Source organism: Trichophyton benhamiae (assembly GCF_000151125.1).
Source record: "Trichophyton benhamiae CBS 112371 chromosome Unknown contig01293.0, whole genome shotgun sequence".
Classification (NCBI taxonomy): domain Eukaryota; kingdom Fungi; phylum Ascomycota; class Eurotiomycetes; order Onygenales; family Arthrodermataceae; genus Trichophyton; species Trichophyton benhamiae.
Genome location: NW_003315113.1, coordinates 1,540,786 through 1,553,700, shown reverse-complemented (window position 1 = coordinate 1,553,700; position 12,915 = coordinate 1,540,786). Strand labels below are relative to the sequence as shown.

General features: G+C 46.2%; 6 protein-coding genes across 6 annotated transcripts; 5 read left to right on the top strand and 1 right to left on the bottom strand.

Moving 5' to 3' along the window:
* Positions 1 to 96: 96 nt before the first annotated feature.
* On the top strand, positions 97 to 770 carry ARB_04511 (uncharacterized protein; the record flags this gene model as incomplete). Its single annotated transcript, XM_003017583.1, has 3 exons — positions 97 to 304; positions 413 to 513; positions 597 to 770. 3 exons carry the CDS (start codon positions 97 to 99, stop codon positions 768 to 770), a joined length of 483 nt encoding a protein of 160 aa, XP_003017629.1.
* Positions 771 to 1,247: 477 nt separating this feature from the next.
* On the top strand, positions 1,248 to 1,799 carry ARB_04510 (uncharacterized protein; the record flags this gene model as incomplete). The annotated part of the gene is made up of 2 exons (XM_003017582.1): positions 1,248 to 1,443; positions 1,597 to 1,799. The coding sequence occupies 2 exons, from the start codon at positions 1,248 to 1,250 to the stop codon at positions 1,797 to 1,799; spliced, it is 399 nt and encodes a 132-aa protein (XP_003017628.1).
* Positions 1,800 to 3,240: 1,441 nt separating this feature from the next.
* Positions 3,241 to 6,777, top strand: ARB_04509 (uncharacterized protein; the record flags this gene model as incomplete). The annotated part of the gene is made up of 1 exon (XM_003017581.1): positions 3,241 to 6,777. One exon carries the CDS (start codon positions 3,241 to 3,243, stop codon positions 6,775 to 6,777), a length of 3,537 nt encoding a protein of 1,178 aa, XP_003017627.1.
* Positions 6,778 to 7,066: 289 nt separating this feature from the next.
* ARB_04508 (uncharacterized protein) lies at positions 7,067 to 8,093 on the top strand (the record flags this gene model as incomplete). Its single annotated transcript, XM_003017580.1, has 3 exons — positions 7,067 to 7,095; positions 7,248 to 7,627; positions 7,678 to 8,093. 3 exons carry the CDS (start codon positions 7,067 to 7,069, stop codon positions 8,091 to 8,093), a joined length of 825 nt encoding a protein of 274 aa, XP_003017626.1.
* A 608-nt stretch (positions 8,094 to 8,701) lies between these two features.
* ARB_04507 (uncharacterized protein) lies at positions 8,702 to 9,321 on the bottom strand (the record flags this gene model as incomplete). Its single annotated transcript, XM_003017579.1, has 2 exons — positions 8,702 to 9,202; positions 9,256 to 9,321. The coding sequence occupies 2 exons, from the start codon at positions 9,319 to 9,321 to the stop codon at positions 8,702 to 8,704; spliced, it is 567 nt and encodes a 188-aa protein (XP_003017625.1).
* A 1,670-nt stretch (positions 9,322 to 10,991) lies between these two features.
* Positions 10,992 to 12,910, top strand: ARB_04506 (uncharacterized protein; the record flags this gene model as incomplete). Its single annotated transcript, XM_003017578.1, has 2 exons — positions 10,992 to 11,743; positions 11,809 to 12,910. 2 exons carry the CDS (start codon positions 10,992 to 10,994, stop codon positions 12,908 to 12,910), a joined length of 1,854 nt encoding a protein of 617 aa, XP_003017624.1.
* Positions 12,911 to 12,915: the final 5 nt, after the last annotated feature.

Here is a 12,915-nt window from a genome sequence, read left to right as displayed (position 1 = left end):
TGAGCCCCGTCATCAATAATGACGGCACTCCAGGACCATTCCCCTCCAGAAAGACAGACCGACGAGACACAACATGGTAAGAGAACTTGCTGGTAGATGTTCCCGAGAACCAAAAAACAGAAGCTGACAATGGATGTTGTAGGCTGCACAAAACTCCGCCGGAATCCAGACCCTCCTCGATGTATGATTGCCTGCCCACCATACACACCGGAAACATCACCAGCTAACATGAGATGGATAGGCGGAAAGGGAAGCTCAGAAGATAGTTCAGACTGGTATGTCTCCCACTACGGCTGTCGACCCTGCATGTAACTCTCACTAACTTCTCCTCTAGCTAGAGAATGTCAGTTGGCCCTTCGTCATACCTCATCTCGTAATCTGCAATAGGCTCCCTAACTTCCTCTCCACTTAGACCGCACGAAGCGCATAAAGGACGCCAAGACAGAAGCGCAGAAGGAGATTGAAGACTACAAGAAACAAAAGGAAGAGGAATTCCGAAAATTCGAAGCTGAGGTAAATACTCTCGTTTCTGGAGTGGTAGACGATGAGGCGAGAGACGAGCGGACTATGCTGACACTATCTCTGTTTCTCTCTAGCACTCGAGCGGAAACCAGAAAGCCGAAAGTGACGCAAACAAAGATGCAGAGGCCCAGCTCCTTGAAATCAAGAAATCCGGGAAAGATAAGGGCAACAAGGTCGTCGAAGATCTCATCAAGACTGTCCTAGATGTCAACCCCCAGGTCCCAGAGAAGCTAGCTAAGAAAGCTTAAATTACGCTCAGTGACTTGTTCTATGTTTAACGGCTCGGTTGAGACTTGACATTCTTCTTCCTGTGTTCGGGGTCTTCATGCTTTTATATACTGGTAATCATATGCTGTTTGTCGAAAGCTCAAGGAATTTCATAATCGTTTGTGGTAGGCATGAAGATTTTTAGGGATGTGGTTCTGTGCAATTTGCATGTAGCTGTGAATAGAGAAATAGACAGCTTTTACAGCTGACTACATGATTTGACTTTTGCGCTGCTCCAAGTACCTAGTAGCATCCATCACATGAAAGTTTCAACTTGTTTATTTAACTCCATCAATTAGCAAGATAAAATATTTCACACTTATCAAGATAACCAGCCTCCTGTATGCTTTGACCGAATACTTTTAACTACAAGCGTTGTCCACGTCTCATTCTTGCTGGCAACTTCATCACATCATAGGCTAATCAGCCACCACCACCACCTTCATTTGACAGGAGTCATGAAAACAACAAAACTATTGGGCCACCATTCATATACGAAAGCCCAAAAATCCTTATTCTATTTGTCACGGCCCCAGAAATCCCGTCGATTCAGCTTCTTTAACCCAGACCGGACGAGTCGATTGCTGGATCGCCGTCTTGCTGGACTTGGCCACCTCATTAAAGACGAATATGCTAATATCCGAGATTCATACTGTGAGTGCTCAAAAGAAATTATACCCCCCCCCCTTCAAGGCATGATATCCACGTACCTTAGACCTCTGACTGGTAGACGCTGCACGAATGCCTGATTTTCATGTGAGGCAGTGAAACCAAAGCATCCTATAGTATTAGCACACGGTCTTCTAGGTTTTGACGAACTTCGAATCGCAAAACGAGCTTTGCCGGCCATACATTACTGGAGAGGGATCAAAGATGCCTACTCTATTAATGGTGTGGAGGTCATCACTGCTCCTGTGTCTCCGTCTGCTTCCATTGAACAGCGGGCAGAAGAGCTGTTGCAAGGAATTGAAAACAGGGCGGAAGGCAGAAAGGTTAATATTATTGCGTGAGTCCTCTTACATACTAGTTCCTTCGTCTTATCCAATATACTAATTAAGCTGGCTGTGCAGGCATAGCATGGTATGTTCTTCTAATACCTACTTGAGAGATCATAGGCTCACCATCTTCGTCAGGGGTACGATATCTACTACAGCCTTTACTGCGTACAGCTCAAATTAACCCATTGACTTCACGTTAAGGGGACTAGATGCCAGGTATATGATCAGTAAACTACGGCCAACGACATTCGAAGTCGTCTCATTGACAACCATAGCCACACCCCACCGAGGTCAGTATATATGCTACTTTTGCATCATATATCCGTGACCATCTGATTAATAAATTTCATCCAGGCTCAGCTGTAGCCGACTATATTCTTGAATGGCTAGGCGGTCCGTTACAACCAATTTTTCTTGAGGTGCAGCAGCTTACCAGTAGTAGAGGAACGTCTTTCCCAGCTTTACTTTATACTTGGCCGCCTAGGGCTGGAAAATGGAGCATTCAAGCAACTCACCCGGGAATATCTCGCCCACACATTCAACCCCGACGTTATGAATGCGGACGATGTCAGGTATAAGCTAACTAATGCGGTGCCAAATGCTTCTCCAGTTCAAGTTGCTAATATAAACCTAGGTATTATTCGTATGGAGCCGTATTATCGCCGGATACCTGGTCGATGTTTAGCCAATCACGGAGGATACTAGACAACGAGGAAGGCCCGAACGATGGCCTCGTGAGCGTTGCAAGTAGCAAATGGGGTTGCTACAAAGGTACGCTAGTTGACGTCAGTCATATTGACTTAATCAATTGGACAAATCGCCTCAAGTGGTTTGCTGCGGAGATAACTGGAAATAGAAAGAAGTAAGTCACATGGTACCCCAAATGTGTTATCAGTGGGTAACCGATCTCTGGTGGTTAAATAGGTTCAATGCTGTGGCATTTTATCTGGACATCGCGGGTAAGTCATTTGCTGGAAGGTCCTGGCTGCGGGTGATCGAGGTCTGATGCAATACTAATCGGAATTAGACATGCTCGCAAAAGAAGGTTTATAGCTGGTGAGTTACCAGCGAATAGATGCATGGTGTAAGTAGGGTGGGGTTATAGGACTGGCCTTGGAGATACTGGTTTTGTGTCGAGCTTGCATAGAATAATATATCATATCATGTATATAATTTGTAAGAAAATCAGATTATTAATTGGCAATGGTAGAACATCATTAGTGCATTTCATAGCAAATTACGTCGCATAAATGAGGATATGCCGACGGGAGCCCCCAATAAATTGGAGTCGCTGTCTATATGTTACTGGACTTTCATTGGCCAATTAAGCGCACTAAATGATTTTTATGTCACGTGATCTCGCGTTTATTGATATGACGCGAATGTCTGCGACATTCGACAAAAACCATCATTGAGCAAAGACTTTTAAATTTCAGTATCATGTCGAATAGTGATGGTTACAGTTTTGTCAGATTCCGATGAACCTCCCTGTGCGGATACAGACCCTTCCCTTCTCTCTGAAAGCCCGCGGCCAGCAAAACGACGACGCGTCTATAACCCTCCCGCCTCCTCTCCCACAGGTATAAGTAGCCAAGCCGAGGAGGCGGAAGAAGAGGAGACAGGGGAGGATAGTTTGGACGATGATGATGATGGAATTAGCATAGGATCAAATAATGAAACGGAAGAAGAATCAGAGGATGGGCTTCCGCCTCAAAGGGCACAAATACCAAAAACTAGGGGGGAAGCCCCAAAGCAGCAGGCGAACAATTTAAAAGTATATCAACCGAAATACTATACAAACCAAGAACCGGTCTTTGTTACTCAGTTGACACAACCATCTTCGAGTCCTTCAAGGATCCGTGGGCCGCGATGGAAAAAACCTCAGCCACAGCAACACAATCCAAGCCCGCCGAGACCACCACCTCCTACACATTCTCCTTGTCCTCCTATATACCCTCCTCGACAACAATTAAATGGAGATTCTAGCAATCTGCAAAACGCTGAAGGCTCTGATGAAGATATGAAGGCGGCCATACGCGAATCCCTTAAATCACTACGAGAGGAGACATCTGTTCGTGGGACAAAAATAAGGAACCGGATTGCTAATAACCCCGTAGAAAAAACGGGCGATGTTTCCTCTTTACCACCAGCAGCGGGAAACAGCCCGGGCTTGACTGCACTAGCTTTGGATTTTGACCCTGATGATATCCCTGATGTGTTTGGTTCTTCACCCATATCTTCCCCTCGACAGACTCCCACAAATGAGCGCGTTACTAGTCAATCTCAGACCGGGCTTCAAACCTCACAAAGAAGACAAACAAACTCTCAACCAAAAAGCCTTCGCCAGACCACATTATTTGGCGGAATTGCAAGCAACCAATCCCCATCTCAATCGGCGACCTCCAGGAACTGGCCTTTAGCCACCCAAAACGAGGTTCCAACACATCATGCGCTTAATTCAGAAGCCCTGGAGACGTGGACGTATCCAATGAACTTGGGGAGAAAACGTGATTATCAGTTTAATATTTCCTACCGCGGTCTGTTTCATAACCTTCTTGTTGCCCTACCCACTGGTCTTGGAAAGACGTTCATTGCTGCGACTGTGATGCTTAACTGGTTTAGATGGACAAAATTTGCTCAGATTGTGTTTGTCGCTCCAACTAAGCCACTTGTTGCGCAGCAAGTTGATGCATGTTTTAATATTGTTGGAATTCCCCGGTCCCAAACCACAATGCTTACAGGAAATGTGCCACCTGGCTTAAGAGCGACAGAATGGGAATCGAAGCGTGTCTTTTTCATGACACCTCAGACCCTTATTAATGACCTCAAGAGCGGCATTGCTGACCCAAAGCGAATTGTGCTATTAGTTGTTGATGAGGCGCATCGTGCCACAGGTGCATACGTATACGTTGAAGTTGTCAAGTTTATTCAACGATTTAATACTAGCTTCAGAGTCCTGGCGTTAACCGCGACTCCGGGCTCAAAAGTTGAGACGGTCCAGGAAGTAATTGACGGGTTGAACATTTCAAGAGTCGAAATACGCACTGAAGCCTCTCTGGATATCCGTGAATATGTACATGCTAAAAACGTGGAGACCATCTCTTTCTCTAACTCTGACGATATGAAGCTTTGCATGGATCAATTTTCAAAAGCATTGAAGCCCGTTGTTGAGAAACTTCGTAACATCAATGCATATTGGGGAGATGACCCCATGTCCCTTACTCCTTTTGGGTTAACTGAGGCTAGAAAAAAGTGGATTATGTCGCCAGCAGGTAGAACAGCTAACTGGGGTTTGAAAGCAATGGTCAATAGCATATTCACAGTCCTGGCTAGCCTAGCTCATGCCATCGAGCTTCTCAAATACCACGGAGTTGGACCGTTTTATCGTAACTTGGTGTCGTTTCGTGATGGCCCCACGGATGGAAGTCAAGGGAAAGGAGGAAAATATGGTCGACAGATCATGGATGATGCGAATTTTAAATCAATGATGACTACGTTAAGGTCAAAAATGACTGATGCGGAGTTCATTGGCCATCCCAAGTTGGAATACCTCAAACGAGTTATTTTGAACCACTTTTTGGACGCAGATACCAACAGCCACACGGCTGATTCACGAAAGACACGAGTGATGGTGTTTAGCCATTTTCGTGACAGTGCAGAGGAAATTGTCCGGGTTCTCAAAAAACACGCTCCAATAATCCTGCCACATGTTTTCGTAGGCCAGGCAAGTGCCAAAGGCTCCGAAGGCATGGACCAGAAGAAACAACTAGAAATTATTAAGAAATTCAAAGAAGGAACGTATAACACCATCGTTGCCACTTCTATTGGAGAGGAAGGCCTTGATATTGGAGAAGTTGATCTTATCATATGTTACGATTCTTCAGCGTCGCCTATTCGTATGTTGCAGAGAATGGGGAGAACCGGAAGAAAACGTATGGGCAAGGTTGTTCTCTTGCTTATGGAAGGCAAAGAGGAGGAAAAGTACTTCAGGGCAAAGGATAACTACGAGAAGATGCAACAAATCATTGCTTCTGGATCTCACTTTACATTCCATGAGGACAAATCTCCTCGCATTATTCCCCGTGATATCCAGCCAAGAGTAGATGAGAAATGCATTGAAATACCCATAGAGAACTCCCAGGCGGAGCTACCGGTGCCTAAAAAACGTGGCCGCATACCGAAGCGACCACCAAAGAAATTTCACATGCCCGACGGGGTTCAAACAGGCTTCACGAACGCCCTAACATTGACCAGTGCTGATAAGAAACCTAAAAAGCGGAAGAATTTACCTGAACATCGAGAACCGAGCCCAGAGCTTGCAGAACTCCCGCCCTTGAACAAGGTTACTCTTACTCCAGATCAAACTCTCCAACTGAGACGGAATTTTCAGACCGTGGCTGGAACGTCACCACAGGTCATGCGCTTCCCTCGAGTTGACGCTTATCCAGTTCTTCAAAGATTCTGTCGGCCCACTGTAGATGTGCCGCATGGGACCCTGACCCGCAACCTAACAAAGGCGGTCCGTGAAATGTCGGAATTTGGTATTGATTGTGATGAAAAATACGAGACTTACCTTCCTGACATTCATAACTGGGAACCCGACGAAAAAGTGCCCTCACCTATTTCCGATGATGGCCATGAACAAGATTCTTCTATTGATAAACTAGGCAATGGCATGGTTACGAAGACATCCGATCGGCAGCAGAGAACACGGCAGGACGGTCAATCTGAGCGCGGGCTTTCATTGATGTGTACCCAGGCCTCCGGCTCGTTCGGTTTAAACAATGATAACATAAATCCACCTGAACATAGCGCTGATGATGATTTCCCGGACATTGATCAGTTATTTGCTGAATCATTTGCTAGCAACGATCCCTTTGCTCGAAAATCCGCTGCTAAGACGGCAGGGGATGTGGTTCCTGTTGGGGAGACAAACGAAGATGTTGCTCATATTCTTAGTGATTATAGCGGGTTTTCTAGTGATTTCTAGACACTATATAATTACTTACCACCTGCTCTTTGGCGTTTAGGTAGAAGTGATAAAGGACATGACTTTTGCATATAATATATTAAAACGTTACTTATCTTCATTTCGAGAACGTAGCCGTGGCGCGTGGAAATACTGTGGACAACGTTAAGTTTAATGACTTCTTGCCACGCACCTAGCCAGCTAGGTTCGTCATCTTTATTTACTTCATCTCGGTATTACCTCCTCAGACATCAAACTCCTAGACCAACCCGAAATCCGGAACGTTCTGTTTCTTTCTCCTTCCAGAACCATGGCAGACACACAGTTTGATAGTGCCTTGTAAGCCACTCGTCCCTCTCCTGCTCTTCAATCTGTCGCTAGGCCCCCCTCCCCCACTTAACAGGAAAGGCATCCCCAGTGTATTCGCCAGGGGGTATCAACCTAGGACCTCCAGATGTGCAAAATATCTGATAATAGGTACTTGAAAACAGAGACCTTCTTCGCCGTCTATCCCCTAGAAATACAAAGGAAAATCTACATAACATCACCACACTGGTTCCCGACTTGACCGAGGACCTCCTTGCATCCGTGGACCAACCCCTCGAAGTCCGACGATGCCCCCGATCAAAGCGTGACTACTTGCTTTGTGACTACAACCGTGACGGAGACAGCTACCGAAGCCCGTGGAGTAACGAATTTGACCCCCCAATTGAAGATGGAACAGTACCGAGTGAACGGGTGAGAAAACTGGAAATTGAAACGAACAAGGCATTTGATATTTACCGGGATCTTTACTACGATGGCGGAGTTGGTAGTGTTTATTTCTGGGACCTTGATGACGGTTTTGCTGGTGTGGTGTTGCTGAAAAAAGGTATTTCATCTCACCTATTAAGTTGCTCGTCATGAACTGACTCGGTGTAGGGATCACCCCTGGCTCCAAGAATTCTGGCGCCTGGGATAGTATCCATGTTTTTGAGGCTACTGATCGCGGACGAACGTGTCACTATAAGCTGACAAGCACAGTTATCCTCCATCTGTCAACCGGTTCAGACACCCTTGGGGAGATGGACCTGAGCGGCAATATGACGAGACAGATCGAGTCGGATATGGCCGTGAACGGTGATGAGAGCCACGTAGCAAACGTGGGACGTCTGGTTGAAGACATGGAGTTCAAAATGAGAAACTTGCTACGTATGATTACGCAGAATTCACGTTTCCCCGTCACCTATATAATGATGCTAACGACAGTTCTCTTCTTAGAGGAGGTTTATTTTGGTAAAGCGAAGGACGTTGTTTCTGAGCTTAGAAGTGAGTATATAACCAGATGTTTGCCTTAGTATTACTATAGTGAATACTAACTTGCCAAATTTAAGGTCTACAACCGCTGTCCGAGACAAACGAAGAGAAGTCCGCCCACCGTAATGTTATCAATGCTATGATGAAATAGAAGGTCATTCGTAGTATCGGACCTTGGGACCAGATTTTCGGAAGCGGAAATCCCTACCACCTTGCCATTCCTGTAAATAGACACGAAATATATGGTAAATGTGAACTCGACAACGATAAATGTTCTCCTTCGCTCTAACTATTCGTATTGCCGGAGTACATTCACATACCCACGGAGGCGGCTTTTCTCCTTTGCGTAGGAGCTAGATGATCCGAACAAATCATAAACAATCGAACACTGCAGCTCCAATCGACCTCCCATATTATTGATCTGTCTCATTGAAGTTTGATATGCGATTGTTCTCTCTCTCTCTCTCTTGAGTAGTAAGCATAACGTGGCAGTTAAGGTAGGCACGCATTGCTACAGTTAGCAAGGACTTTCTTCACGGCGGCAATAAAGTGCAAAAGAAGTTTTCTGTTAGAGAGGCTCCGTCATTGGGGGCAAATGGGTGTTGTGCCTGCTCTTAGAAATATGATGATGGTCAATTATCAGACATTATCAGTCCACGTCCATGGCCTGTTTCCCGCCTGCATCAGCCTGAGCCGCGGATGAATCAGGGTTCTCATTCCCTTTTTTAGAGGTAACACTTTTCATAAAACGGCTAGCTTCCGCCCACAGTTCCGCCTCCTTGTCTTTTCCGACTGTATCCTTTCGGCTGTTCAGCCAGCTCGTTTCAAGAGGATTGACAGTCCCGGGTGACAACTGGGTAGTTGCACCTGCCCCGGCGACCATGCTATCCCCTGCTTTAAGGGAGATAGTGGGTTCAGCACGAATTATCGAGGCTTCCTCTAGAGCATAGACTTGTCGGCGTAGTTTGACGTCAACTGACGAAACAAGAGCAAAGTACTGAGAGCACGCAGTTTTGAAAGCCTTTTTACGGGAATCAAGAGACGCGTCTGTAGTCGAACTACTTGTCTCTAAGTCTCCTTGGGATAGTGACGCGTTGTTGGTGAGAGACTGGATCGCAAGTCCGGCAGCCTGCAGTATCTGGGCTACATCCTATATCCAAAGTCAATGTTAAGCACGCATGCGCCAGTGACCACCACACGCACCTTATCAACCTCATTTAATTCATTTATTCGATCAGCAGGGCTAAAGACTGCTTTCTCCGACTCCATCTTTACTGCCTCGCTCTCAAGTTCTCATCTCCCCCTTTGGATTAATTGTGTCCTCTCTCATCATCAAATCGGAGGTTAAGAGTAGCTGCTTATGTAATATAAATGCGTATATGTCACGTGATATAACTGCGGCCACTTCGCGGTTTGTCGCAACTTCTAACCTTCATTTCTTTTATACACAGACAAGCAACCAATCCCTCGTACTCTCTTGTCGCATAGACATCTCAAATCCGTCACGACGATTCCACTGCCATGAGTCGTGTTCTAGCTTGCGAGGTTTTCGACTATCTGAGATTTTGACTTACTACATTACGATCCCTAATACCCACGTAATACAGAGAACGGATCGCCTTGACAAGATATCAAAAAATTTCCAATATGTCGGGACCTGCTGGAGCACCCAGCCCTGGCCCCAGGAGCGCCAGCACCGGCCCTGGTAATGGAGTTGCAATGCCGTCTCAACATCAGCAGCCTATATCCAGTGGACCTTCCTCTGGTGGTGCAACACCAGCTGTACCCAACAGACCCGGACCTGTATCCCAGCAGGATTTGAACCAGATTGTAAGTCAACTTTATGCTCATGTAGCTGGATGTACATGATTTTTCTTTTCTCTAGAACAGCAGAGTTTGCTGTACGTGGGTTTTTGCCTTTTCCCTTTTGCTTGTTCCTTCTTTTGGTTCTTTTGTTATGCTGCATTTTATATCTACATTTATATCCCAAATGCCTTGGCCTTTGATAAACACTCAAAATAAGTGTGACAATATCCATCTATATTTCAATTGTTGGTTGCCCCAAACCAGGACAATATATCCACTACCTTTAAACTGTTTGGTGGAGCTAGATCTAGCTTGTGCACTTCATGCTTTAAATGTCTCTTTAAAGGCACTATATCCCAAGCTAGAATTCTACTATTACTGCACCTCACCCTCAGTTGCCAAAGGTGGAAAAATGTATCCCCGTCTCCGTCTATCAATTTCACACCAGTTCCCCATGCCCTTTATCCTTTCCACAGACTCATCCCTTCTTGCTTGGGTTTCCTTCCTTTCTCTCATATTACCCAGGCATTGCAGCTGTCATACAAAGGACAATGGGGGGAAAGTGTCCAGTTGGATGGGAGCCAGCGGCTGGCTGGAGTTCGGAACCAGAGGAATCCAACCCGGAGGATGAGAAAGTTGCGCGTCTCAATCAAATCGTGGGTTCTGTGTCAAAGTGTTTGGCTGTTTTGTTATGTTTTGTCTTCGAATTATGCTTATGATTTATATTTTGTTGCATGAGATCAATGCTAATGAGTATCACTATAGGTCATTGACTATTTGGCGAAAAAGGGCTATAATCGAACCGAGGCCATTTTCCGAATGGAATCATCAAACCAAGAAATCGATGGGCGCCCTTTGTTGCCAGTCTCGACTGATACCCATCCAAAATTCAGAGCTGCCTTTGGTTTGTAGCCATCATCACTATTTGAATGCATGCCGAGACGCGACTAACTTGCAGGTAATTTGCAGAGATGACAAAGTTATGGGTCGAAGATAATTTGGAGATTTACAAGGTATTATTTCCTCTGATCACTATCTGGACTGTTTTCTAACCACCGGTACTCGTCCAGCCCGAACTTAGACGCGTTCTATGGCCCCTTTTTGTCTACTCCTATTTGAATCTCATCAAAGCTATGGCGCCATTGGAAGGCCGCCAGTTTTTTGAAGCAAACAAAAATTTGTTTCTTCCGGAGCACACAGACGATATTCGTGCACTGCAGACACTTGGGCTTCCTGAGCATGTTCAGGATAATAATATAGCTAAGCTATACCTCGACAACAAATACCGGCTCACTTTGAGCAACCCCGCTTTCTCCAATCTCATGCAATTCCTTGAAACTAAACATAAGGAGGGTGGAACGGTTATGTCGGCCTTGTTGAGCAGTTACTGTACCATCATTACAAAGGATCGTGCTTCTGATGACCGGTTCAGCTTTGGCGCAATGCTTGCCAGAGGCAAAGATTCAGCCGGCGTACCTGCTGAAGACGAAGGGATTCCAGGTCACCACCCCGGCTCTGCTTATACTGGTGACAATCCTGGAATAGCTGGAGCCCTTCCTCGACTCAAACTAGGACAGTTACCCCCAGAGGCCACATTAGAAGGAGATGTTCGTGGGGAGTTAGAGGAGGAAGACTCTAAAGAAGATCTTGGACCTGGAAAAGTAACCCTTGTCCAGCATTTTGACCAGATGATCAAGAAAGAAGAAGACCTTGATGCTCCTTCTCGCTCGGAAATCCCATACCCTCCTTCGACTGCACGTGATGTGGCTATGGAAGTTCAGAAAGTGAAAGAAAATCGTGACAGGTTTAAGATCGAAGGGCGAAGTGGAGGTGTTGCTCCTGGAGTTAGTGTCTGCATGTTTACTTTCCACAATGCAAACCAAGGGTATGTATCCGAGCCCGAGGACTAGGGTGACAAACCTGAGCTAATCATACGTTTTCTTTGTTTAGAATTACTTGCATGGATTTTTCTGGAGACAACGCTCTTGTAGCTGCCGGTATGCAAGACTCTTACATTCGCGTTTGGAGCCTGGATGGGCTCCCCATTCCTCCCACATACCCAGATTCGGACGATTCCACCCCAAAAAATTCTCACAGATTGTATGGCCATTCTGGTCCAGTTTATGCAGTGTCATTTGCTCCGTCCATAGCAAGTCCAGACGATGCAGAGGTGAAAACCAATGCTCGTTGGCTTCTTTCATCATCCGCGGACCAAACTATCCGTCTTTGGTCCCTTGATCTTTGGAGATGTATTGTTGTATACAAAGGCCATGCTGGCCCCGTCTGGAGCCTGTCATGGGGGCCATTCGGGCACTATTTCGTTTCTGGTGGTCATGACAAAACTGCAAGGCTCTGGGTTACCAACAAGATCCGACAGCAACGTATCTTTGTGGGACACGATCAAGATGTTGATTGCGTATGCTTCCACCCAAATTCTGCCTACGTATTCACAGCGAGCTCTGACCACACCGTTCGCATGTGGTCTGTAAGCACGGGGAATGCTGTTCGTATGTTTACCGGCCACACTGGGAACATCACTGCCGTATGCTGCAGCAACGATGGACGACTTCTTGCTTCTGCTGATGACCATGGGACTATCATTCTCTGGGATCTTGCCCCTGGAAAGCTTCTTAAGCGCATGCGTGGCCACGGAAAGGGTGGTATCTGGGCTTTATCTTGGAGTGCCGAATCCAACGTCCTTGTTTCCGGCGGCGCAGACGGTACAGTCCGTGTTTGGGATGTCGCAGGGCCCCCTAGTGAAGCTTCCACCGGACAAAGCCGCGTGCTCACAGAGTCGGGAGGTGGAACCAAAATCGACGCTTCAAATTCGACGAACGCAGCACCTAATCAATCAGCAGCAACAGCAGCATCTGTGACCGGAGCTCCAAAGTCAGGCACAGCCAAGGGAAGCTCTTCTAAGAAGAAAAAAGGAAAGGATGCGGTTGTTACTGCCGATCAGATCAGCGCATTCCCAACTAAGAAAACTCCAGTTTTTAATGTCACGTTCACCAGAATGAATCTAGTGATTGCGGGAGGAGCATATACTCCCTGAAACGA